Raw genomic sequence first — 27,785 nt, forward strand, 5'->3', positions numbered from 1 at the left:
AAGAACTAAATATATACTAGATAATAACAATGTAATTAAAATATATGTTGTATGAGTATCAGGAAAGCCTCCCAAAATAAGTAACTTTATTCCTGGAATAGGATTGCAAAGAGAATACGGTAGAGAAGAGCAAATAATAGTTTTCTCTCCCACATTTAATAAATGGAATTTTGGTATTCTCCAATAACTCACATTAAAGCTCTTAATGTGTAAAGCTTCCAAAGATCTTCTATTTCTACATTGTAATAATCTAACAATATTTGAGTCAATTTTTGTTAAATCCACGTGACGTGTGGTCGATACTCCATGGATGCAGAATACAAATTCCGGCTTATATGTTACTTACTTTGGGAGGCTCTCCTAATACTTTTCCTTACCTTCAGCTTGGGTTGGTGGTGCTGTTTCAATGTCAAAAGCAGGTCTATTACACTGGTTTTTAATTTCTTAAATAATTTTAGTTGGTTTCTCTTCTACAGCATTCTACTCTAACCAAATACGCGCGTGTGCGCATGTGTGCACCATACACACACACACACACACACACCTGCCTCAAAGGCAGGGCCTAGATCTTGCTGTTGATTAAAATATCTTTGGCTCACGACAAATATGCCTAGCATATATCAGGTATTCAATAAATATTTAGTGAACTGAAATGATTTACTTACTGTCCACTACTTAGTTTCTCTCTAATTGTGGAAAAATCCATAGGCTTCTTAATAACTTTCTTATAACCAGGAACAAGTTTCAAGTTTACAGGAAGTAGAAAAGGCCATGCATCCTCATGAGTTTCCATTTCAGTCAGAATCATACTAAAGAAAATAATGATTGAAATCAGTATCCCTACTTTACAATTGTCTTATTTTTTAATTAAAAAAGCTTTCAGTTATTTTATATATATATGAGACAGGGTCTTGCTCTATTGCCCAGGCTGGAGTATAGTGGCACCATCTTAGCTCACTACAACCTCTGCCTCCCGGGTTCAAGTGATTCTCCTGCCTCAGCCTCTCAAGTAGCTGGGAATACGGGTGCATGCCACTACACCCAGTTAATTTTTGTATTTTTAGTAGAGACAGGGTTTTGCCATGTTGGCCAGGATGATCTTGAACTCCTGACCTCAGGTGACCTGCCTGTCTTGACATCTCAAAGTGCTGGGATTTCAGGCGTGAGCCAATGTGCCAGGCCCAGTTATAATCTTTCAAATAAAACTCAATGCAAATTAACATTAAAAGAAGATAAAGGAATACATTTACTATACTTACACATTTTCTTAACATTTATGCTTTACATTTTTTTATTTCCACAAATTGTCAGAAAGGAAGCTTTGATATGGTAAAAGGTTTCTAAACAAATAAAATGGGACATTAGAAATATACAGTGCATGAAAACGGAAATAATACCTGCAAAGAGCTAGGTCCTTGGAGTCATCTCTTTTCGGCTTCTTAACTGAAGTAAAACTTTCTTGTTTTGACAAGTTAATAGAAGTGTTTTCTTCCATTTTTCTTTTCTTGAGGTCTTTGTTTCCTCTTTTCAGTGAACTACTTGTAGATGCAGAGTCTTCATCTTCAGTGTCTCCTGTTAAAGTTACCTTCTTGCCTTTCTTTGACTCATTAGTCTTTTTTCCTTTGACATGAAGTTTTTTGATTTTTAGAGTTTGACCACTTGCCTTTAATTTAAAAAAAGTAAATGAGGTGTAAGAAAGTGACTGTCTACAGACCTTCTATTATTTTAAATTATGAAAAGTCTGACAGGACAAACAAGTAAAAAGAATAACTCGGATTTAGAATGTTGATAACTCTATTATTCTTAAGAACGTTCTGTGTATTTCTTCCCTTCATAATATAAGGATAAAATCTAATAAAAAATGAAAGGTCTATTCATCTTAAGAATTCTTAAAACTTGAAGATGTTGATCTCATGGTAATTCATCTACAGAGGGTGTCTGCAGTATTCTTTCAGTCTAGGTCACTACTTGAATGAGTTTAAAGATACAAAAGAATTAGGAACAAAGATGAATATAAATTAAAACACAGAGATTGTTAATAAGAAAGTTGAAGAGGTAATAAAAAGCCAGGCCAAAAAATGAAAAAGAGCTAAGGAAGTGTCAAATAGAGAAGTCCAAGTGATCAAATCTACTAGAAATTGATTTTTTTTCCTGGATAAAAAATAAAAGGTATTTGCAATAAGAAGAGAGTTCCACAAACTTGTGGTTCCCAGGTGTGAACAAAGCAGTGGCGAAAGATGGGGTAAAAAGATGTCTGATTTTGAGAAAAACAACATAGAAAGAAAGACATAAAGGACATTATATTTGGAATCAAAGGATATGAATTCCAGCTACGGCTCTGCTACTAACTTTAAGCAAAAATACATGTGAGGCCCTGTTTTCTCATTTTAAAAATAAGGATGACTAGCCACATACTTGCTAGTCATTCTAGCTCTAGAATTACATGCAAAAAAGAAATCTCAACGTGGTCTTATGCAATATAACTACAAATTGCAGGCAGCACACTGCTGCAACAAGAAGGGTGCCCCACCCTGTATTCATAGAGAAAAAAAATATGCCTTTTGAGAGTTAAATGTTATAATAAATATAATAGATCATAAAAGAAAGGTAGGTAAAGTTCCGGCAATGTATGACTTTTATTTTTATTTTCCAAATATGTGGTTAACACCAAACACTTTTAGAAAACTGTTACCTTAACCAGATTGTTAAGAAATCCTAGACTGCAAAGTCACATAATCAGTGTAGCAATAATTTAAAGTTGGCTGTATTCTTTTTTTTTTTTGAGGCAGTCTCACTCTGTTGCCCAGGCTGGGAGTACAGTGGTACAATCATGGCTTACTGCAGCCTCAACCTCTGGGGCTCAAGAGATCCTCCCACGTCAGCCACCCAAGTAGCTGGGGCTACGAGTGTGTGCCACCATGCCTGGCTAATAAAGTTGGCTGTATTCTTAAAACTGGCTGAAAAACATTTCTTTGGAGTATTTCATAGCAGTTTCTTTGAGGATTTCATGACCCCTGCCAGTACATTACTTAAAAATGCTCTTAAGCAGTTAAAATTATTTGCTTCTTTATTGGCAGGTTAAAGTATAGTTAAGGAGATATTTTAATTGACTAAATAAGGCAAACCATAAATTCAACGCTTTCACCATATCATATCAAAGAATCACAATCCCTGTCACTAACTGAAATAATTAATATGTTTTATTCAGTCTCTTCTCCACTTATTTATATTCATTAAAATCTGATTATTTTGGGTTTTTATATTACACTTAGCTTTTAGCACTCTGAAATCATTAAAAAAGAGAGTACTTAATATAATGAAGAAAAAGTCCATTTAACGACAAATTAGATTAAATAGCTGTGTTACTTAAAACAGAAAAAATTTTATGAATAGTGGGCCAAAACATCTAGTTTCTACTTGAACTAAAATATTATTTGGGATAATTTTCTAACAAATTAATACTCACAATAAGAAAATATAAAATTGGGCCAGGCATGGTAGCTCATGCCCGTAATCCCAGCACTTTGGGAGGCCAAATGAGGGCAGATCACTTGAGGTCAGGAGTTTTAGACCAGCTTGGCCAACATGGTGAAACCCCGTCTCTACCAAAACTACAAAATTTAGTCAGGTGTGGTGATGCACGCCTGTAATCCCAGCTACTCAGGAGGCTGAGGCACAAGAATCACTTGAACCCAGGAGGTGGAGGTTGCAGTGAGCTGAGATCACACCACTGCACTTCAGCCTGAGTGATGGAATGAGAGACTCTGTCTCAAAAAAAAAAAAAAAAAAAAGAAAGTATGAAATTGAAATCACAGAATAAAAAAACTTGTGATGTAAAAAAAAAAGACAAAAAAAATGATGTGTGTAAACTGATCTCATTAAATAGCGCAAATACACATACTTCAAAAGCAAACTTTCATCAAGTTACTCCATTACCTATTATTTTGCTCTTGGGCAGGGCATCCCCCCAATCCCCATCACCTTTTCTTGGCTACAGTACAAATTCAAAGAGGAACTTAGTGGGTCTTAAGCAACACTTACCAGATTTCATGAACAACAGCACATATCTTTCTTGTTTATATATTGATATAAGTCACAAACTGGTAGCTTGCAGGCTCCAAACAGTCCACAGAATGTATTTGGTTCATATAATTCTTGTAAAAATTCTGAATTTGTTTCCAATATTTAATATTTGGGAGGACATAAAAATCCATAGTCTCGACTTCCCTTGAAATATGAGTGGGTTCTGGAACATGGGGCCCACATTCCTACATGACAGCAATTCGGTGAAGTTGAGCTTTGACTGTTAAATTTAAATAGGGCCATGACTCCCCTCTTTGCCACAGTGCCCACGAGGGGTCCAATGATCTCTTTCATGTCATTTACTTGGCTTTTGTAGGCACTGAAGTTTGAAATGTTTAATATGTGAGTTTGTGTGTGTATGTGTGTGTGTATCTAAGAGTGTGTACTAATACAATTGGACCTCCATATCTGCAGGTTCTACATCTATGGATTGAACCAGCTGCAAATCGAAAATATAAAACAAAGGTTGGGCGCAGTGGCTCATGCCTGTAATCCCAGTACTTTGGGAGGCCGAGGCAGGCAGATAACTTGAGGTTAGGAGTTCGAGACTGGCTTGGCCAACATGGCAAAACCCTGTCTCTACTAAAAATACAAAAGTTAACCAGGCGTTGTGGCACACGCCTGTAATCTCAGCTACTCAGGAGGCTGACACAGGAGAATCGCTTGAACCCGGGAGGCGGAGGTTGCAGCAGTGAGTCAAGATCATGCCACTGCACTCCAGCCCGTGCAACAGAGTGAGACTCTGTCTTAATAGAAAAAAAAAAAAGAAAATATAAAACAAAAAATCCAACCCCCTCATAACAAAACAATAAAAAATAATAAATAAAAAACAATATGGTATAATAACTATCTGCATAGCATTTATGTTTTATTAGGTATTATAAATAATCTAGAGATGACTTAAAGTATATGGGAGGATGTGTGTAGGCTGTATGCAAATAATATTCCATTTTATATGAGGAACTTGAGCATCTGTGGACTCTGGTATCCATGGTGGATCCTGGAGCTAATTCCTTGCAGATACTGAGGTATAGCTATCTTGTATATATATGCACACACACACAAACAAACACATACACATCTTTTCAATTCTGTGATCCTGTGATCACATATATACATACATACACACATACATAAACGCACAGTAAAAACAGTTAATCAGGATAATGTATGCAGAAAAACCCACTTGAGAGCAAGGTGTATGTATAGTATAAATATTTTTAAATAACTATGAATTAACTGGAAAGATACTTTAAAAACCTTAACTCTTTCTTATATATCAAAATCAATGTTTAGAGTTTTATTGTTGTGAGAAACATCTAGTTCACTACATTTAGAAAACAAAAAAAGCAGAAGTTTAGAAAGTTGTATTCACATAGAAAGGCTCAAATGAGATTACAGATCTTATGTCTCCAAGTCTACTCCTTGAATGGCAGATAGCTAGGATACTAATTTAAGAAAATTTATTGAAAACAAACATCCAACGACCTACCAGGTAATACTCCCAAGACCGAAAACATTTATCTGTTAGTAATTCATAGAGTGTTAGAGAAACTTTCTATAACTTAACAGTTATGAAGTTAAAAGGTAATTTTATGTACAATCAGTGAAGACTGCTGTTGTTATATTTAACTATGTATGACAAAAATGATCAAGTAATGAGAATAATCAAAATAATCAAAAAATGATTATTAGTGAATATGATGCCATGTAAGACCACTTGCTATCTTGTGAAATATAGTCTAAAATATAATAAAGTATTAAAATTAACATTTCACATAACTATAAAGTTATAAAAACTTTTACATGTATGACCTTATTTGATCTTCACAAATCCCCACAAAGCAGATACCATCCCATTTTACAGATGATAACCTTGAGGCAAAGAAAGCACTCCAATGTTTACAGATCAGGGAGGTGGGGAAAAATCAGTGAAGGAGATTTGAGAAGAAGCAAAGACTGGAAAGAAAACCAGGTGAGTATGGTATGCTAGAAGTCAAGTGAAAATCAGTGTTTCAAGGAGGAGAAAGTGTTCAGCTCTACCAAATGTAATAGGTCAGATGACAGGCACTGATCACTGGAGTGGGAAATGTGAATGCTGTTTGTGGCCACGATAAGAGCACTTTTGGAGAAGCTGTGGAGGTGAAAATCTATAGTGAGCTCAAGAGTGAATCAGGGCCGAGTGTGCTGTCTCACACCTGTAATCCCAGACTTTGGAGGCTGCAGTGTGAGGATCAGCTGAGCCCAGGAGTTTGAAACCAGCCTAGGCACATAGTGAGAACCCATCTCTACAAAAAAAAAAAAATAAAAATAAATAAATAAATAAATAAATAAATAAATAAATAGCCAGGCGTAGTGGCACAGGCCTGTAGTCCCTGCTGCTTGGGTGGCTGAGGTGAGAGGATCACTTGAACCTGAGGGACTCCAGACTGTGATAAATCGTGATAGTGTCAATGCATTCCAGCCAAGGCAACAGATCAAGATTCTGTCTTAAACAAAGAATAAACCAGAGGAGAGATATTAGATAGAACCAGAACAAAACATTTTCCAAGTGTTTTTCTGTAAATGGAAGGAAAAAATGGAGGAACTGGATTAAGGGAGAAGTGAGGACAGAAGAGGGTTTTTGTTTAGTTTTCTTAAGATGGGAGAGATAGCAGCACATCAGTAGGCTAAAGAGAGGAACCCAGTGGAGAAGGAGAAATCGGTGATGCAGGAGAAGGGAGAACTGCTGGAATAACATTCCCAAGAGGGTAAGAAGGGATGGAATCTGAGGCACAAGTGGGAAAATTCGCTTAGTTAGGAGTTCATGGCAACAGCAGAGAAGGTAAGGTATGTGAGCCTGGAAGCAGAAGGACAGCAGATGTGGTGGCAAGATGAGATATTTTCTTCCGATGGCTTCCATTTTCTCAGCTGAATGACAATAAGCTGAGAATTAAGATGGAGGAGACAGAGCTAGAGATAAATTATTGACATCATTAAAGGCCCTCTAACACCTTGTTTATTTATTTATTTAGAGATGGAGTCTCACTCTGTAGCTCAGACTGGAGTGCAGTGGCATGACCTGGGTTCACTGCAACTTCCACCTCCGAGGTTCAAGCGATTCTCCTGCCTGAGCCTCCCAAGTAGTTGGGACTACAGGCATGTGCCACCACTAATTTTTGCCTGGCTAAAATTTTGTATTTTTAGTAGAGATGGGGTTTTGCCATGTTGGCCAGGCTGGCCTTGATCTCCTCTCAAATGATCTGCTCATCTCAGCCTCCCAAAGTGCTTGGATTACAGGCGTGAGCCAACATACCCGGGCCTTAATGCCTTGAATTTAAAGGCTGAGTATTGCACAGCTATATTCAGATACAAAGGTATAGGTGCTAGAGAAATCAGAGAGTTGTATTAACCAGAATAATGGTTTTTACCAAGGGCAGGCGCAGGCAAAGGACCTAATGGTGGAATCAATGATTGGGATGATAATGGGAAAGACAGATTAGGAGGAAAGACAGGACATGAAATGGGAGAGCAACAGTGAAAAGTCTTAAGACAAACTGTAAGTCCTGGTGAGATCAAAGGATTGTTGGAGTTGAAGTGCTACAGGGAGTGAAGTGGAAGGGAAGAAAGGAGGTGGACAGATGGATGTTTGAAGTGAGTTTATGGAGAGGTAGTTAATAATTAGGTTAAAAGACTGTTAATAATTAGCTTACTGTTAATAATTAGGTTAAGAGATTAAATATAGGAGAAAGTAACTGAGGTAGGGAATACCTAAGAGTCTGCCTTCAAAACATAAACACCATAAAACTCTGCATTTTAATCTAGTAATTAAAAAGTTGTTTGGGCCGGGCACGGTGGCTCAAGCCTGTAATCCCAGCACTTTGGGAGGCCGAGACGGGCAGATCACGAGGTCAGGAGATCGAGACCATCCTGGCTAACACGGTGAAACCCCGTCTCTACTAAAAAAATACAAAAAGCTAGCCGGGCGAGGTGGCGGGCGCCTGTAGTCCCAGCTACTCGGGAGGCTGAGGCAGGAGAATGGCGTGAACCCGGGAGGTGGAGCTTGCAGTGAGCTGAGATCCGGCCACTGCACTCCAGCCTGGGCGGACAGAGCGAGACTCCGTCTCTCAAAAAAAAAAAAAAAAAAAAAAAAGTTGTTTGGAGCTGGGTGCAGTGGTTTGCATTTGTAATTCCAGTGACTTGGCAGGCTGAGGTAGGAAGATTGCTTGAGGTCAGATATGAGACCACTGTAGGCAACATAGCAAGACCGTATCTCTCTCAAAACAAAACAAAACAAAAAAAAAAAAGAAAAATAAAAAAAATTAGCTTGCAGTGCACACCTGTAGTCTCAGCTACTCAGGAGATTGAGGCCAGAGGATTGCTTGAGCCCAAGAGTTTTAGGCTGTAGTGGGCTATGATCATACTACTGCACTCCGGCCTGGGCAACTGAGACCCTGTATTTAAAAAAAAAAAAAAAAAGATAAAATAAAATAAAATAAAAAGTTTAGTTTTAGATCGTCTTACCTTAGCAATGCAAGCTGGACAAAACCAATCTCCATCTGGGATTGTTGTAATCTTGGGTCTATGGCAGTAGGTATGACAGCCTTTGTCACAGCCATCACAAAGAAGAAGCAGTTCTTCATTATCTCCCTTTCGACAGATTTGGCAGTACTATAATACATGAAAAATCATTTAAAATTAACCATCTGCCATGAATAATAGTTATTGGGATGTTCAATGCACCATAATTCCTAATTTATATTAGTAATGAACATTCCGCTTGCTAACAAATATATAGTAGCCATACACATCTATGTATCTTTCGTTATACAGATATGGACCACATGACGGGTGAGCAGTTCTGTTGGGGTAAATGCTGTGGGGTAAATGCACATTTCAAGTACACTGCAAAGAACAAAGCTTAGAGGCAGAATGCCTGCACACACTTCAGAAGCATGTACACATTAACATATGAAATAATTAACATGACATTAGAGCACATAAAGCAATGAATAGCTTTAATACATGGTGTTTTCTTTGTTTAATGTGCTTCATCTTTTGCTTATCTTAGCATCCTCATGATATCCTGAGAAAGAAATAAGAGTTAGAGTATTTTTTAAAATCAAAATTAGAAAACTTGTATTAGTATCATAATTATGTATAATTAAAAGATAACCCTAGATTTTTGACTAATTCATCTATATATATTGTGATAGATTGGAAAATGTGTTCAAACTGGGAAACTTTGAAAATCAACCCAAATCAAACATGTGTCATAGTGCAGAAAATGGATCCTACAAAACAGTTTCTAAGGAAAAAAGATACATGTAAGAAATTAAGAGGTCATTATTTATTTTTTTAGAATTAAAAATAAAACTAGTTATTTTCTATTGAAAATTTTCTAATATAATTAAAAACTTTAAATCTGCAAAAAGAAGACTTTTTCCGTGTACACATATTCTGTACAGTAAGTTTTACAAAGGAAAGAAGAAAAGTTAGACAAGTAAAAACTTTCAAGATGGCTGTAAAAGATGGTAAGCACTAACATTGTTTTTTGACAACTAGTTCATATACCAGTCACAAAAGAAAATGTCCTGCAGTGCATGTTTTAAAAAATGAAAACCAGAAACCATTTAAACTACTTTAAGTTAGGTATTTATATGCTCTTAAAAACAAAATAGCTTAACCGTTCAAACTTACTTTAATTTTCAATGCAACATTGTATCAGTCTGGGAAAGTCTAAAATGGTCTTCTTATATAACTTAGTATGTATAGCAATGATAGTTGTAGAATCTTATTAAAACAGCACACACACTATTCAAGTTGACAAATGTTTATCAAATGTATATATTACATATTTCATATTAACATTGGCATGGTTACCACGAGCAAAAGCAGCAGAGTTTAACATTCCAACAATCCGTATCTATTTTATGACCTTTCCTAACATCCCCATCACTGAATACCTTAAGATGGTGTTATTTCTCCATATTTGAGTTACATCGTTAAAACTTCTACTGTAAAAGTATTCACTGAGAAATAACAATGCAAGGTTATATTTATATCCCTGTAACAACACAATTTAAAAATGAGATTCATGAACATAAGTAAATACTCATTGTTTTCTCTACTAGGTAACTATAAATACTACAAGGTCTGTCTTACATCTCACACTTAGGATTTAAAAATGAAATTATTTCCTGATACTTTTAAAGAAAGAGTGACAGATATCAAACTCATAACAATTTTGAAAAATTATAGTAATAGCTCATAATATGTTACAGTAAATATATTATTATTTGGTTTTAATTCCTCTGCTACTACAGTAAAAAATATTGGATGCTGCCTACTGTTTAATAACAACAATATAAAGTATACTGTGGGCAGAGAATTATCTGGAGGCAAATTATGACAACTCCCTCTTTTTCTTGGTAAGCTTGGTCTTTGTCCAACAGGGTATTTCTAAAGATATTGAGCACTTTAATATTTTGTTAGGACTTACTATGAGGATTACTATAGGCACTGTAATGTCTCTAAAGGTTATAAAGTGCTTCTTAATCTTTGAATATGAAACACTGCCTTCTTTTCAAGATAGTTTCATAGCAAAAAGTGTATTATTAAGCATTTTAAAAAGGAAATGAAGATTGTGAGAGCTAGAATTATATGATTAATAAGGGTAGATGAAGAACAGGGGAAAGGTTAATGAATTTGCAAAAATGGAAATAAAGCTATAGATTGCAGAATTTAAATATATCAATATAAAAGCAGGTTTTGATACAAGTTTTAGGTTTCTGTGTATAAGTTTATAATAAAACTGAACACATCATGATGATTGCTTTGGTGTAGATGAGAAAAATATAAACACAAATTTCATTTTGATCTAGGACTTAATCTTTTTTTTTTTCAATTTTATTTACAGACAAGGTCTCACTATGTTGCCCAGACTATAGTGCAGTGGCTATTCTCAAGTGTGATTATAGTGCACTACAGCCTTGAACTCTCGGGCTCAAATGATCCTGCCTTTGCCTCTGGAGTAGCTGGGACTATTGGCATGTACCACCATACCTGGCAAGAACTCAGTCTCAGTTTCTCTCTTTTTAAAAAAATCATTATTGCCTAGATCTCACCAAATATATTTGTCTAAGGTGACTTTCAAGCTGGTTTTAATAATAATTTTTAGAAGGAAAAAATATTTGTATCTGGTAAAAACAATACTAAATGAATCGAACAGTGCCTTAAAATTTATAGTAAATTCTGGGCCAGGTGTGGTGGCTCATGCCTGTAATCCCAGCACTTTGGGAGGCCAAGGCAGGCGGATCATTTGAGTTCAGGAATTCAAGACCAGCCTGACCAACATGGTGAAACACTGTCTTTACTGAAAATACAAAATTTAGCTGGGCGTGGTGGTGTATGCCTGTAATCCCAGCTACCTGGGAGGCTGAGGTAGGAGAATCGCTTGAACCCAGGAGATTGAGGTTGCAGTGAGCTGATATTGTGCTACTGCACTCCAGCCTGGGCAACAGAGACTCTGTCTCAAAAAAAAAAAAAAAAAAAATTATAGTAAATTCCAATCTGAATTGAGAAAGGCCTGTATTCGAGCATATTATGAAACTGCAGGTTCATAGATATTTTAGGAAGCAGTGAAAAACCATAGAAGAAACGTAATTTATTTTCTGGAATTAATAAGACCTTGAGTAGTCGAAGCATAAAGGTAAAAACGAAAGAAAGAATGCCAAGTTATTTAAGAATCACTTCTTTTCTTCAGGGAAACAACCATTTTAAATAGAGGAATTTCACCTTTAGCCATTCATGAAAAGAATCTCAAATGTTTAAATTTTAAAGCTAGTCTGTAATTCAAAGTAAATGGTGGCTGGGCACGGTGGCTCACGCCTGTAATCCTAGCATTTTGGGAGGCTGAAGTGGGCGGATCACCTGAGGTCAAGAGTTTGAGATCAGCTTTCCCAATACAGTGAAACCCCGTCTCTTCTAAAAAATACAAAAATTAACCAGGCATGATGGTAGGTGCCTGTAATCCTAGCTACTCAGGAGGCTGAGGGAGGAGAATCACCTGAACCCAGGAGGCAGAGGTTGCAGTGAGCCAAGACTGTGCCACTGCACTCCAGCCTGGGTGAGCGAGACTCTGTCTCAAAAAAAAAAAGAGTAAATGTTAAAGTAATTCATAAAAGACTACATATAACAGATAATTCTATATATGATAATATAAAAGAGGCAAGAGGGACACTTGTACATGATTTGAAATAAATATTTCTCTGGAAAACATGAATTATAGCTTTGCATTTTGAACACACAGCATTTTGGTGCCTTACACAAAATAGAGATTTTTGTGATAAACTAAATGATAAACTAATTGGGGTTGTAGAAAGGTGAAAAACCAATTTTAATTAGTAGAGGAAAGATTAAAGGATCTACTATTCATTTCAACCACATCCGATGCCAAACACATGATACAAGCACATAAACTAAGAGTTCTCTGCTTATTTTGTATTTACTAATCTAAGTGCTTCTTAGAATTAAAAAATGAAAACTGATAGAAAAAGACATTTTAGCAATGCAGTAATATAGCAGGTAATGTTAGCAATGGAACTGTTTACAACAGTGAAACGGCCTTCAAGATTTAGATTAACAACTATTGTGCTGATGGAATGTGGGAGACAACTTCAGTTAGAGTTATAAACGATATTCAAAGGAGGCAGAAGCAAGATTTAAAAAAATAAAAGATAACACATTTGAAAGATTCCTTCAGTGAGGAGGAAAGTATCAAAAATCTTTTAGAATTAGAAAAACTCTCAAATATAGCATACATTATTATGACAGTAGGTAATGTATAATTAAGAAAGATCTGGAGGTTGGAAGAAACAGGACAAAGTAAATTAGTTATAATATTTCTTAAATAAAAACACTTACAACTTTCATAATTGATTTTTCCCATGCTATTGATTTCTGTAATTGCTGAATGCACAGAGCTACCTGTGCAGCACTGCGAGCTTCTGATAATGCCCTTCTCCATACCCTGAGCCCTGGAGCAATATCCTCTTCAATTCTGCATTGAAATATAGAAAAATTAAGTAGGTCATGTCCACACTTACGATTACTGAATGTGAAACAATCATCACACTGAAAGCCAAGCAATGACAAGAACATGTAACAGCCAATAAGTATAAGGTTTAAGCAACTAAATTTGATGTAGTGCACAGACTGTGGCTACGTGCCTCAAAGCTTAGTCACAACCAGGTAAATGTAAGATCACTTTGCAGGATTATCAACGCACATAACAAAAAAAAAAAAGTTTTTACAAAGCACCATGCAAATAGCATGATCCGTATGGATCACAGACATACAAGAAGATACATAGATAACAGGCAATAGAAAATAGGCTCCAATTAGCAAAGAAGCACAATAATTTTTCAAGTTAATCTCAATAACCTACCCGTCACCATCACCACTAATGGATGGTGCAGGAGCAGGGACAGTAACTGTGCCCACATTATCCAGTTTGATCTGAATGGTGGTACTTAAGGGGCTCTTCAGATACCTTCTTTCAATGTTCCGCTCCAAATCAGCCAGCCTGGTTACAGCTATATCTAGGGGGTTGTCACTCTTCCGTTCTAGTGCATGTGCACTGCTTTCTTCTTCGCCAGTAAATTCTCCATCATGCTCCTTGCACAATTTAGTAAATGACTTATGTTCAAAATATACCAAGTCCTCCCTTTCTGTTGCAGGCTCTGGACACATCCAACCCTATATATCAAGAGAACAGTGTTATTGTGGTTTCCTCTTAAAATGCCAGATGGGTGAATTACCTTTACTTAAAAAACAGCATTGGATACGGGCAGATCTCAAGGATCGTTACTAAAAGATTTTACCTTGTGTTTCCTAAAACTAGGTAGAAATAAGAAGAAAAAATTAAAAGAAATAGTTGTAAGAAAAGTTTGAAAAATAAAATTTAAAAACTTTTGATATTATAAACAGTGTAAGAACAATCAGCAAAATATTTTGAAGGATTTTAGACTAAAATGCTTATCAGTTTCATCGGATCACTTAAATGGAAATGTCTGGGTAGCCTCTGAGCTTTGCTCTTCCTTTCTGTTTTCATTCCTTCCATTATTCTTCTGTACAGGTCCTTCTGTGCTCTTTTTCCTTTGACTGCAGGGGTTTCATAAATACTATTACCTTTATCTGTATTGCTTTTCTCTGCTCCTCTTCACCTCATTAACACCACTCATTTTGTAGCTCTCATGTTAAGATTCACTTTAACATGAAAGGATCCCCTGACAGGAATCCTTTCCTGACCTCTTTCAGGAGCTAAGTCCCACTCTGACAGGTTCTCACAGGACCATGCTCCTTAGCCTTGTCATAAATACAATGTTATACTAGTGTGATTATTTGATGAATATTTTTCTACTTCTAAATTCCATGGGAGCAAGGACTATGTCTGCTTTTACTCATTTATCTCCAGTATAGTGCAGGCAAATAATGGGCACTCAATACATGTATGCTGACTGAGTAATCAAAATCCTTCAAAGGATTTTTGATTCTGTAGCTCAAAATCCTTCAAAGATTTCCTATACTTTAGGAAATGTTCACCATGGCATTCAAGCACCTCAATCTATCCCTTTTCATGTTCCCAATCACACATCTTATGTTGCAGTCAAATTCTGTAACTTGCTATTCCACAAACATGGGATAAGCTTCCCAATCCTCATGCTCTGCTCATGCTGTTCCCACTTCCTAGTATGATATTCCCTGGTCTCTAACTGTCCAAACCATACTCATTTTCTTAAGTTCCATTTCAACTTCTACATGAAATCTTCCATGATCTCTTCTATATCTCTGCCAGAAGTCAGTATTCTTTTTCTAAATTCATGCATTACTCTGTTCTCAACAATCAGGTACTAGATTCTGCATATATGTATATGCCTGATCTCCCTATTATATGACAAGCTTTCTGATGGTAGGAACAAAATTTTATTCAATTTTTTGGTGTCCACTGCCTGAGATGCAATAGGTATTTAATAAATGCATATTAAATGAAAAACAGAATGAACTTAAACATCTCTTCAGATATAATTATTTTATTTTATATACTAGGATCAGTTCTTCCCCTTTAACTCAGCAGAATATTTATATTTAGAAAGGAAGAATGGACTCTTAAAACAGTGGCACAGATGCAAGCTGGCTTCAGTTCCTGCCCCCACTGCCCCCCTGCCCCTGCCGCCAACCACTCAGAAAACCAAAAATAAATATACGGCACTGAGATGATCACCAGCAACATCCCAAAATTCAAACATGAGGATGAGACAGTTCCTGGGGGCAAGAGAGAAGTGAAAAAACTCTGAGCAGATGGTAAGAGAATTGGACTTCCACATCCATGATGCTTCTCTACCCTCATTCTGCCGGGAACCAAGCACACAGAAAATTTCCCCCCAATTCACAGTTTCTAGACTGAAAAAAGTGAGATCAAGGTAGACAACCAACTTATTCACTATGAAAAACAGTGTGAAGTTTCCTCAAAAATCTAAGAATGGAACTACCATATGATCTAGCAATTCCATTAGTAGATATACATAGAAAAGAAAGAAAATCAATATATGGAAGAAATACTTGTACTCCCATATTTACTGCAGCAATATTCACAATAGCTAAAATATAGAATCAACCTAAATGCCCATCAATAGACAAATGGATAAAGAAAATGCAGTATATTTTTAGGATGGAATACTACTCAGTCATAAAGAATGAAATCCTGTTATTTGCAGCAAAATGAATGGAACTGGAGGACATTATCCTTGGTAAAATAAGCCAGACACAGAAAGACAAATTATTATATGTTCTCACTCATGTGTGAGAACTAAAAAAGCTACTCTACTCTAGAATGTAGAGAGTAGACTGGTGGTTACCAGAGCCTGAGAAGGGTAGTGAGAGAGGGAGAGTAAGAGAAATTGATTAATGGGTACAAATATATGGTTTGATAGAAGAAATAGGAGAATACATAAAGACAATTAGACTAAATCAGGAAAACAAATCATGATTTGAATGAGAAAATCGACAAAGAGACAGATATAAAAAAGAACCAAATAGAAGTGCTAGAGCTAAATAATTCAATGAATAAAATAAAAAATACAAGACTGGACCAAAAATACAGACTAGACCAAGAAGAAAGATTTTCTGAACCCAAAGATTGGTCTTTTGAAATAACACAGGCAGACCCAGGGGGTGGGGAGCAGGGAAGAAAGAAAGAAAGGAAAACAAAGAAAAAGGAAAAAAGAATGAAAAAGTCTATAGGATTTATGGGACACCATTAAGCAAACAAATATTCTTGTGGGTGTTACAGAAGGTGAAGAGAAGGGAAATGTGAGGAAAACAAATTTAATGAAGTAATAGCAGAAAACTTCCCACGTCTTGGGAGAAAGATGAAAATTCAGGTCCAGAAAGTTCGAAGAATCCCAAGAAATTCAACCCAAACAGGTCCTCTCTGAGGCATATTATAGTCACCCTGTAAGAAGTCAAAAGACAAAGAATTCTGAAAGCATTAAAAGTGTCAAGTCACATATAAAGAAATCCTCATTAGACTAACAATGGATTTCTCAGCAGAAACCTTATAGGCCAGGAAAGAATGGGATGATATATTCAAAGCAGCAAGAGAAAAAAACCCTGCCAGCCAAGAATATTATACCCAGCAAAGCTAGCCTTCAGAAATGAAGGAGAAAAAAAGTCTTTTACAGACTGAGGGAAAGTGAAGGAATTCATCACCACTAGACTAAACATGCAAGAAATGCTCAAAGAGTCTTATACATGAAAGTAAAAAGATGATAACCACCATCATGAAAATATGAAACTATAAAACTCACTGGGAAAGCTAATACACAAAGGAGAAAGAGAAAGGCAATTATTACACACATAATTTTAAAAAGCCTGATGATAAACTGTTATCCCTATGGAAAAACACCCAGCCACAAAAATAAATAATAATCAAGGAAGTGAGGAACAAAGGATTATACAAAACAACTGAAAAGCAATCAATACAATGATAGGAGTAAGCACTCACCTATAAATAGTAATCCTGAATGTAAATGAATTAAATTTCCCATTTGAAAGACATAGACTGGCTGGTTGGATTAAAAAAACAAGTCCCAACTACACGCTGCCTGTAAGAAACTCTCCTCACTTGTAAAGACATATGCAGACTGAAAGTGAATGGATGGATAGAAATATCCCATGTAAATGAAAATCAAAAGTGAAGAGGAATAGTTATACTTATGTCAGATAAAAAAAACTTCAAGTTAAAAGCTGTTAAAAGAGACAAAGAAGGAAAATTATATAATAAAGGGATTAATTCAACAAGAGAATATAATAATTGTAAATATATATGCACCCAATACCAGAGCACTCAGATGCATAAAGCAAAATATTATTCGATCCAAATGTAGAGGTAGATCCTAATATGATAATGGCTGGGGGTTTCAACATACCACTTTCAGCACTGGATAGATTTTCTAGACAGAAAATCACTTTGCACCATAGATCAAATGGACACTTACAGAACATTTCATCTATCAGATGCAGATGCACATTATTTTCATCAGTACATGGGACATATGCCAGGACTGAACATATGTTAGGACTCAAATCTCGAAAAATTTTAAAAATTTGAAATCATATCAAGTATCTTCTCTGACTACATGGAAATAAACTATAAATCAACAACAAAAGGAACATTTAAAACTATGCAAATACATGTAACATAAACAACAGGGTCCTGAACAACCACTGGGTAAAAAAAGAAATTAAGAATGAAATTTTAAAATTCCTTGAAATAAATGAAAATAGAAACACAACATTCCAAAACGTATGGGACACAGCAAAGGCAGTATTAAGAGGCAAGTTTATAGCAATAAATGCCTACATTAATAAAGTAGAAAGATTTCAAGTAAACAATCTAGCAATGCCCTTCAAGGAACTAGATATGCCAGAACAAATCAAACCCCAAATTAGTAGAAGGAAAGAAAGAAGATCAGAGCAGAAATAAACCAAATGGAGACAAAAATACAAAAGATCAACAAAACAAAAAGTTACTTTTGCTAACAATAAAACACCTAGGAATGTAGCAAACCAGGGAGGTGAAAGATCTCTACAATGAGAATTACATCACACTGCTCAAAGAAATCAGAGATGACACAGATGGAAAAACATCCCATGCTCACAGATAGGCATAATAAATATCATTAAAATGGCCATACTGACCAAAGCAATTTACAGATTCAATGCTATTCCTATAAAACTGCCAATGAAATTCTTCACAGAACTAGAAAAAACTATTTAAAAGTTCATATAGAACCAAAAGACAGCACAAATAGCCAAGGCAACTTCGCCTCTTGGGCTCAAGCCATTCTCCCACCTCAGCCTCCCAAGTAGCTGGGACTACAGGCACGTGCCACTATGCCCAGCTAATGCTTGTATTGTTTGTGGAGATGGGGTTTTGCCATGTTGCCCAGCCTGGTCTCAAACTCCTGAGCTCAAGTGATCCTCTCACCTCCGCCTCCCAAAGTTCTGGGATTACAGGCATGAGCCACTATGTCCGGCCTCAGCAGCATTTTCATACATGAACAATGAATTCACTAAAAAAGAAATCAAGAAGGCAATCCCATTTACAACAGCTACCAAACAAACACAAACAAAAACAAAAACCCAACTCTAGGAGTAAATTTAACCAAAGAAGTGAAAGACTTCTACAAGGAAAACTATAAACACTGATGAAAAAAACTGAGGAGGATGAGAGGATACAACCATGCTTATGGATCGGAAGAATAAATATTGTTAAAATGACAACACTACCCAATGCAATCTACACATTCAACACAATCCCTATCAAAACACTAATGACATTCTTCACAGAAATAAAGAAAAAATATTAAATTTTGTGTGGAATTACAAAAGACTCTGAATAGCTAAAGCGATCCTGAGCAACAAGAACAAGGCTGGAGGTATCAGACTACCAAGACTTCAAAATAAACTACAAAGCTGTAGTAACCAGAACAGCAATGTACAGGCATAAAAACTGACACATAGACCAAAGGGATAGAATAGAAAACCCAGAAATTCATCCATACCTCTACAACCAACTGCTTTTTAACAAAGGTGCCAAGAATGCTCATTGTAAAAAGAATAGTCTCTTCAATAAATGGTGCCAGGAAAACTGGATATCCATATGCAGAGGAATGAAACTAGACCCCCAACTCTTACTCTACACAAAAATCAACTCAAAATAGATCAAAGACTTAATGTAAGACCCCAAATGATAAAACTACTAGGAGAAACAGGACATTGGTCTGGGAAAATATTTTATATATAAAACTTCAAAAGCACAGGTAACAGAAGCAAAAATAAACAAATGCGATTATAGAAAATGAAAAAACTTCTGTACAGCAAAGGAAAAAGTCAACAGAGTGCAAAGAAAAGCCACAGAATGGGATAAAATATTTGCAAATAATACATCTGAAAGGAGATTAATATCCAGGATATATAAGCAACTCAAACATCTCAACAGCCAAAAAAAAAAAAAAAAAATTCAATTAAAAATGGGCAAATAATCTGAACAGACATTTCTCAAAAGAAGACATATACATGGCCAACAAATATATGAAAAAATGCTCAACATCACTACTTATCAGGGGAATGCAAATCAAAGCCACAATGAGATATTATCTCACCCCAGTTAGAATGGCTATTATAAAAAAAGAAAAAGAAAAAAAAAAAAAAGGTCATGCGTGGTGGCTCACACCTGTAATCCCAGCACTTTGGGAGGCTGAGGCACGCGGATCACGAGGTCAGGAGATCGACACCATCCTGGCTAACACGATGAAAACCCATCTGTACTAAAAATACAAAAAATTAGTTGGGCATGGTTGTGGGCGCCTGTAGTCCCAGCTACCAGGGAGGCTGAGGCAGGAGAATGGCGTGAACCTGGGAGGCAGAGCTTGCAGTGAGCCGAGTTCGCGTCACTGCACTCCAGAGCCTGGGCGACAGAACAAGACTCCGCCCCCCCCACCAAAAAAAAAAAAAAAGAAAAAAAAATGAGATGCTGGTAAGAATGCACAGAAAAGGGAACTCTTACATACTGTTGGTGGGAATGTAAACTAGTATAGCCACCATGAAGGAGAGTATGTAGGTTCCTCAAGAAACTACAAATAGAGCTATCATATGATCCAGCAATCCTACTACTGGGAATTTATCCAAAGGAAAAGAAAATTGTTGTATTGAAGAGACATCTGCATCCCCATGTTTACTGTGGCACTATTCACAACAGCCAAAATACAGAATGAATCCAGGGGTTCAACAACAGATAAATGGATAAAGAAAATGTGGCAAAAATACACAACAGAATGCTATACAACCCAAAAAGAATGAAATATCCTTTCATTAGATGCAACATAGATGGAACTGGAGGACATTAAGTGAAATAAGCCAGGCACACAAAGTTAAACATTACATGTTCTCATTCATGTGGAAGCTTAAAAAAATTGATCTCTTTTTTAATTTATTTATTATTATTATACTTTAAGTTGTAGGGTACATGTGCATAACGTGCAGGTTTGTTACATATGTATACTTGTGCCATGTTGGTGTGCTGCACCCATCAATTTGTCATTTACATCAGGTATAACTCCCAATGCAATCCCTCCCCCCTCCCCCCTCCCCATGACAGGCCCCTGTGTGTGATGTTCCCCTTCCTGAGTCCAAGTGATCTCATTGTTCAGTTCCCACCTATGAGTGAGAACATGCGGTGTTTGGTTTTCTGTTCTTGTGATAGATTGCTAAGAATGATGGTTTCCAGCTGCATCCATGTCCCTACAAAGGACACAAACTCATCAAAAGAAAAAGAAAAAGAAAAAGAAAAAGAAAAAAAAAAAAAAAAAAAAAAAAAAAAAAAGAAATTTTTCAGAGAGAAGGAAAATGATGTAGGTCATAAATTTCAAGCTACATGAAGAACGAATGTTAAGGAATAATTGAAAGTAAAATAAAACTTTTGTTTTTCTTATTCCTAAAAAAAAAAAAAAAAAAAAAAAAAAAAAAAAAAAAAATTGATCTCATAGAAGCAAAAAATAGAGCAGAGGATACCATAGGCTGGAGAAAGTGGGGGCAGGGAGGGATAAAGAGAGGTTTGTTAAAGAATACAAAACTACTGGCTGGGCATGGTGGCTCACGCCTGTAATCCCAGCACTTTGGGAGGCCGAGGCGGGCAGAGCATCTGTGGTCAGGAGTTCCAGACCAGCCTGACCAACACGGAGGAACCCCGTCTCTACTAAAAATACAAAAATTAGCCGGGCATGGTGGCGCATGCCTGTAATCCCAGCTACTCAGGAAGGCTGAGGCAGGAGAATCGCTTGAATCCGGGAGGTGGAGGTTGCGGTGCCTGAGCCGAGATCGCACCACTGCACTCTAGCCTGGGCTGAGATCGTGCCACTGCACTCCAGCCCGAGCCGAGGCAGCACCACTGCACTTTAGCCTGGGCTGAGATCGCACCACTGCACTCTAGCCTGGGCAAAAAGAGCGAAACTCGGTGTCAAAAACAAAAAACAAAAAACAAAATTACTGGTAGGTAGGAGAAATAAGTTCTAGTGCTCTATACCGCTGTAGGATGACTACAGTTAATAATATATATTGTTTCAAGTAGCTAAAGAAGATTATTCTTAACAGAAAAAAATGGAAAATGTTTCAGATAATGAATATGCTAATTACTCTGATCTGATCAGTATACATTATATGTACCAAAACATCACCATGTACTCCATGATACTGTACATTATTATTTATGAATTTAAAACGATTTATGAAGCAAATTCTACTTAGCTACTGATAACACAGCCAAGAACATTTAAGCAGCCAGCAACGTGATAAGGTCAAAGGACCAAAATCTGAGTATGTCACCAGGAAAATGTTTCAGGCCCACACTCTGACTTTATACATATTTTTAAAAAGCCTGATGATACAGTTTCCCAACCAACAGTCAATTAGAATTGGCAAATGAGTTGCGAAAAAGCTGGAGGAAAATAGTTCTTGTGGAACCAATCAAATTTAAATCAGCAAGTAGTATCAACTGACAATCTGAAAGGGCAACCACAGGTTATAGAAAGTAGATGTAGCAGTTTTAAAAGCAAAGCACGCTAAGATCATTAGGTTAGGTGCCAAACCTCTTCTCATTTTTTGAGGGAATTATTGTCTAATAATTGATCTTCATACTGATGATTCTGTGCCACCATGATAATTTAAATCAGGTTTGTTATTTTCAGTGAAATGTGTAACATAAGTGATCCAAAAACATGTTAAAAAATTCCAGCACTAAATGGAATAATTTTCATTTCTCCAGAAAATAAAATAGTGTGACAGGGTTCATTTGTTGAAGATGCCAGAAAGATGACAATACACGAGACACTTTTATACTGTTATTATAGAACCAGGAGGAGGAGACACATAGTTTACTAGCACAATAGTTTCGATAATAAATTTTTGCTTCCCAAGGTTGGTAATTATGTTTGTCACAAGAAAGGGATATTTTATTAGCTCTGGAAAACTACATTTTTTGAGATCCTTAAAAGTGTCCAAATGCCTATGTTAAACTGATTATGAAGCAAAATCTCAATTATTAAATAGGATAGCATTATGCCATAAATTTCTCATTCTGAATAAAGCAAGGCATTTCAAATTAAATTACATGGAGATTAAGTTTTCTAAACCTTTAGAACCTTAGCAGGTTCTAGCCAGGTGCAGTGGCTTATGCCTGTAATCCCAGCATTTTGGGAGGCCAAAGCGGGTGGATCACTTGAGGTCAGGAGTTTGAGACCAGCCTGGCCAACGTAGCAAAACCCCATATCTACTAAAAATACAAAAATGAGCGGGGTGTCATGGCATGTACTTTGGAAGCCTGAGGCAGGAGAATCACTTGAACCTGGAGGTGGAGGTTGCAGTGAGCCGAGACTGTGCCACTGCACTCCAGCCTGGGTGACAGAGTGAGACTCCATCTCAAAAAAAGAAAAACAAAACAAAACAAAACAAAACCAAAAACCAAAACAGAACCTTAGCAGGTTCTAAACCTTTCATGCTTTTAAGGAGATCTTTATACGCCTCTTCACAAAACCAAAAATTCTTGCACAAGAATTTTTCTGTTTGTTCACTGGAAACCAGTTCTGATCATTACCTGTGACATGATAATGCCCAGCAGATACATGAAGAAATGAATAAATCAGTATATAAAAACTTTACATATATATGTAAGGTATGTGTGCATGTGACAGTATATCATAATGTTCTATAACATATATTTGGATATATCTATATTGGTCTCCAAATTAAACTATATAGTGTAAAAGTCCGACACATAACATGGCTTGTATATAAGGAAGTTCATAGCCTTATATGAAACACTACAATAGGAGTCTGATAACTCCTATTGATAATGTTGTACTAGATCATCACATTCATCTCAGTGAAACTGGAATTCTGCTGGTAGTAAAGAACTGCACATCAGAAATAATACTTCTGAAAACCATTAAGGAGGTAGCAAGATTACTAAAAAGAACATGGGCTTTGGAGTCAGACTTGGTTTAAATGCACATTTAGGCACTTACTATATGACCATTGGCACATTACTTACTCTGAGCCTGATTCCTTACCAGATGGGGCAAAATAATCCAGGATTGTTTTCAGAATTAAACGAGATAAAGTAAGAACATTTAGCACATTAGCTAGCATATATTAGGCATGTAATAAGCATTAGTTACCTTCCATTATCCTAAAAACAGATTTTATTCCAAGTCGATTTTACCTTCACTTGCAAACTTGCTGATGCAACTCTCCTTTCTAGATCTTCTACCTGTTGAAGGACACTCAAATCCATTTCCATTGCTTGTTCTTCTACTGACCAGTTCTCCACAATATCTCGAGTTACTTGGTTTTCTTCATTTTCATTCAGTTCAATAATAGCAACTACATTTAAAAAGAAATTAATTTAAAAATCCACTTATTAAGTTTTTCTCCTCAGAGATTTCTTCCAGAAAGTGAATAAAATTCTAGGGGAGCCATGTACATCTAACTTAACATATACAAATGCACTTGTGTATGTACACGCAGCTTACTCTTAAAAGTAGAAACATGCTAAGAAACACAAAACAATATGTCTGCAGGTGTAAAAAATTACAAGACAGTAACACCAATTTAAAAAATATAAATAGTTTGTTGAGTAAAACAGAAAAAAATAGTAGTGCATTAAGATATCATTTCTCTCTTGTTATCTGTGGGGAATTGGTTCTAGGACCCCCCCCCACCCCCATGAATACCAAAACCTTTTGATGTTCACATCCCTTATATAAAATGGTGTTGGCCAGGAGTGGTGGCTCATGCCCATAATCTTAGCACTTTGAGAAGTTGAGGTGAGAGGATCACTTGAGGCCAAGAGTTCGAGACCAGCCTGGGCAATATAGTGAGACCCTGTCTCTACAAAAAATAAAAAAAAACTAGCTGGGTGTGGGGGCATGTGCCTGTAGTCCCAGCTACTTAGAAGGCTGAGGCAGGAGGATTGCTTGAGCCTAGGACTTTAAGAATCCAGTCAGCTATGACTGCACCACCGTTCTCCAGCCTAGGTGACACAGCAAGACTCTCTCACCAAAAAAAAAAAGGTCCCAGCTGCTCGGGAGGCTGAGGCAGGAGAATGGCGTAAACCCGGGAGGCGGAGCTTGCAGCGAGCTGAGATCCGGCCACTGCACTCCAGCCTGGGCGACAGAGTGAGACTCCGTCTCAAAAAAAAAAAAAAAAAAAAAAAAAAAAGGTGTACTATTTGCATGTAATCTATGTACATCCTCCCATATGCTTTAAGTTATTTCTAGGTTACTTACAGTACCTAAGACAATGTAGATGCTATGGAAATAGTTGTTATACTATATTATTTAGGGAAGATAAGAAAAAAAAGTCTATATATGTTTAGTACAGATGCACCCATCTTTCTTTTCTTTGACAGTGTTTGATCTGTGATTGGTTGATTTCCACAGATGTGGAACTCATGAATATGAAGGACCAGTAGACTGTACTAAAATATGCTTGAGAATAAAATAATGAATTCTAATAACTAAGCAAGAAAGAAAGCTGAAATCTCTTTTATGTACATACCATCCTTATTCTTGATGCAGGCTTGAGTAATATAATCCAAATGTTTCTGAATTTGTTTTTGTAATGCCTTTTCTCTTATTCCTCTGAGATGTAGCACTTTGAGCAAAGCTTTTAGGTCCTCTGGGTCAATAATTCTCCACCAACCAAACTGCATTTCTAAGTCAAGATAAGTAAGTAGATCTTTTACAAATATTTTGAATAGGAAATGATACCATGGAAATAAAAGATTCACTAACTACATATAGAACCGTCAAATATTCAGTTACAATATAGGAATCCATAATACTGAAATTGAGTAAATTGCTATAAACCATCTCAATGTACCTACCTTCTGGAATAGGTTTTGGACTAGGAAAATCTACTGGTTTTGCTACTTCAACAGCTGCAGGTTGAGCTGAAGTGGCCTTTTCATTCTGTGGTACTGGAGACTCACTTTTACTCGAAGCAACAGTGGAAGTCAAGAGCGAATTACCATTTCCTTCTGATAACCCTAACCCCGATCCTAGACCAGGTACAGATGATGCAAATGGAATATTAGAAGTAAGCACACCAGTGGGCCACCCACAAAACTGAAGTCCCATCATAGATACTCCACCTTTCACCTGCAAAAAGAAAACATTTATTAATGAAAAGTAGATTAAGAAGTTAGGAAAAATGTTTGGAATATGAAATTATTTTTCAAATTCTGAAAAATAGTCTTTCATTTATTAGAATTAGAGGAAAACGAAATACATTAGCAACAAAAATGTTAAATTCCATGTTCTTATTTGTTCCCCAAAGTAATTTTCCTTTCGGATATACTGTTATAGTAATAAGTTAAAAAGTAATTAAAGAAGACTTACACCAAGGCTAGAGATCAGTAGTTCTAATGAACCTTGGTGACAGAAATTCTGACTTGCTTCAGTTTTCAAACTGTAGCAGGAATATTTTAACTATTTGAGTAATCCCCCTAGAGTGAAAATCTCCATGGGGTCAAAGATTACATAAAGCAATATAAAAATGAGTTACAGTTAGCAGTACTAACCTGAAGAGGTGATAAAGCAAATGGATTTAAGCCAACAGGATTCTGAGTAGAAGATCCAAGAGGAGCTGGGGCAGGTGAAGGTGACTTAGATGGTGGCTGAGACTGAGGAGTCACCAAAGAAGCAGTTGACATATCAGCATGAGTAAGTGAAGTGTCATCACAAGGCGTTCGTGGCAAAAGACTAAACCATTGCCTATTCTTTTCAGTCAGCGTTTTTAGTAACTGGTCACTGGGGAGAGGACTGTAGAACTTCCCTGGACCACTTGAACCAGTATTAAACAGATTATTCGAGTCTGCCTTTTCCACATTGCTTTGTGTTGCTGTTGACTGAACACTGCCCAGTGAATGTTTTCCACTGTTCTGATAAGACAATGTGCACCCATTTGCACCAGCATTTGGTTTGGGTGTTATAACCTCTGACTCAGGAGGCATCTTAGCTACTTCCAAAAGCTTGCTTAATTTGGAAAAAGAGCCAGGTTTCTGAAGGAATAGATTTGTGTTATCTTTTTCTTTAAGATCTTCCTTTTGTTCACAGTGATCCGTATTTGAACAATTTAAACTGTCCCCAGAAGTCTCAAACATTTCTTCTTTGATCTGGATACTTTCTGCCTTTTTTAGTTTTTCTCTTTCTTTTGCAATTTCTTCTAGTCCTACAAAATCAAAAAGCATTATGAAGATCAGTTACTCCGGATCAAACCAATACTGTAAATTTCATTACTCTTTATCAAATTACATGCATAAATACTTAAACTTTTCTATATTACCTATTTACTCCCTATATTTTCCTTTTTTATGGATTATAGCTTTCACTCACTGGAAAATTAACACATATATATATATATTTTTTTAAATTTTATTTTGAGATGGATGGAGTCTCACTCTTCCGCCAGGCTGGAGCGCAATGGTGCGAATTCAGCTCACTGCAACCTCTGCCTCCTGGGTTCAAGCAATTCTCCTGCCTCAGCCTCCTGAGTAAATGAGATTACAAGGGTGCACCACCATGCCTGGCTAATATTTTGTATTTTTAGTAGAAATAGGGTTTCACCGTGTTAGCCAGGCTGGTCTCCAATGCCTGAGGTCAGGTAATCCACCCGCCTCTGCCTCCCAAAGTATGGGGATTACAGGCGTGAGCCACTGCGCCCGGCTGGCAATAACATATATTTGTTATAAAAAATTAAAATCCAAAAATATTAAAAGTTCAAAAAATATTACAAGCCCTACTACACAGCAAAAATTACCCTTAATATTTTTGTATTAAACTTCTAGGAGTTCTCTATGTGATACATACACACTTAAGTCCACATAATTAAGGAAAGAAATTCTACTACATACATAATATTCTACACTGCTAGAGGGTTTTATTGAGTAATACCCTGTAAACACCTTGACATGTCGATAAACACATAACTTCATCATAAATTTTAATGGCTACAGAATGAACTATATCATAAATTAAACAATCTTCTACTGATACATAATAGGTCCCAATTATTTACGATTCTAAACAATGCTGTAAATAATG

At 36.5% G+C, this 27,785-nt stretch overlaps 1 protein-coding gene across 50 annotated transcripts in view; it reads right to left on the minus strand.

The window, feature by feature from the left end:
• The window catches only part of BAZ2B (bromodomain adjacent to zinc finger domain 2B), a 315,913-nt gene that overhangs the window by 8,792 nt on the left and 279,336 nt on the right, over window positions 1–27,785 (minus strand). For 43 of the 50 annotated variants that reach the window (XM_077957047.1, XM_077957045.1, XM_077957032.1 and 40 more), the window contains 9 exons: window positions 26,264–26,913; window positions 25,568–25,841; window positions 25,240–25,395; window positions 23,903–24,063; window positions 13,511–13,821; window positions 12,988–13,123; window positions 8,587–8,733; window positions 1,398–1,663; window positions 666–809 (listed from right to left, as the gene is read on the minus strand). In XM_077957047.1, coding sequence (XP_077813173.1) covers window positions 666–809; window positions 1,398–1,663; window positions 8,587–8,733; window positions 12,988–13,123; window positions 13,511–13,821; window positions 23,903–24,063; window positions 25,240–25,395; window positions 25,568–25,841; window positions 26,264–26,913 — 2,245 coding nt within the window. The remainder of the gene's footprint in view (window positions 1–665; window positions 810–1,397; window positions 1,664–8,586; window positions 8,734–12,987; window positions 13,124–13,510; window positions 13,822–23,902; window positions 24,064–25,239; window positions 25,396–25,567; window positions 25,842–26,263; window positions 26,914–27,785) is intronic. The other 7 variants (XM_077957048.1, XM_077957021.1, XM_077957019.1 and 4 more) reach the window with 1 other exon arrangement.

The sequence above is a fragment of the Macaca mulatta genome, chromosome 12, assembly GCF_049350105.2.
Source record: "Macaca mulatta isolate MMU2019108-1 chromosome 12, T2T-MMU8v2.0, whole genome shotgun sequence".
Lineage (NCBI taxonomy): Eukaryota > Metazoa > Chordata > Mammalia > Primates > Cercopithecidae > Macaca > Macaca mulatta.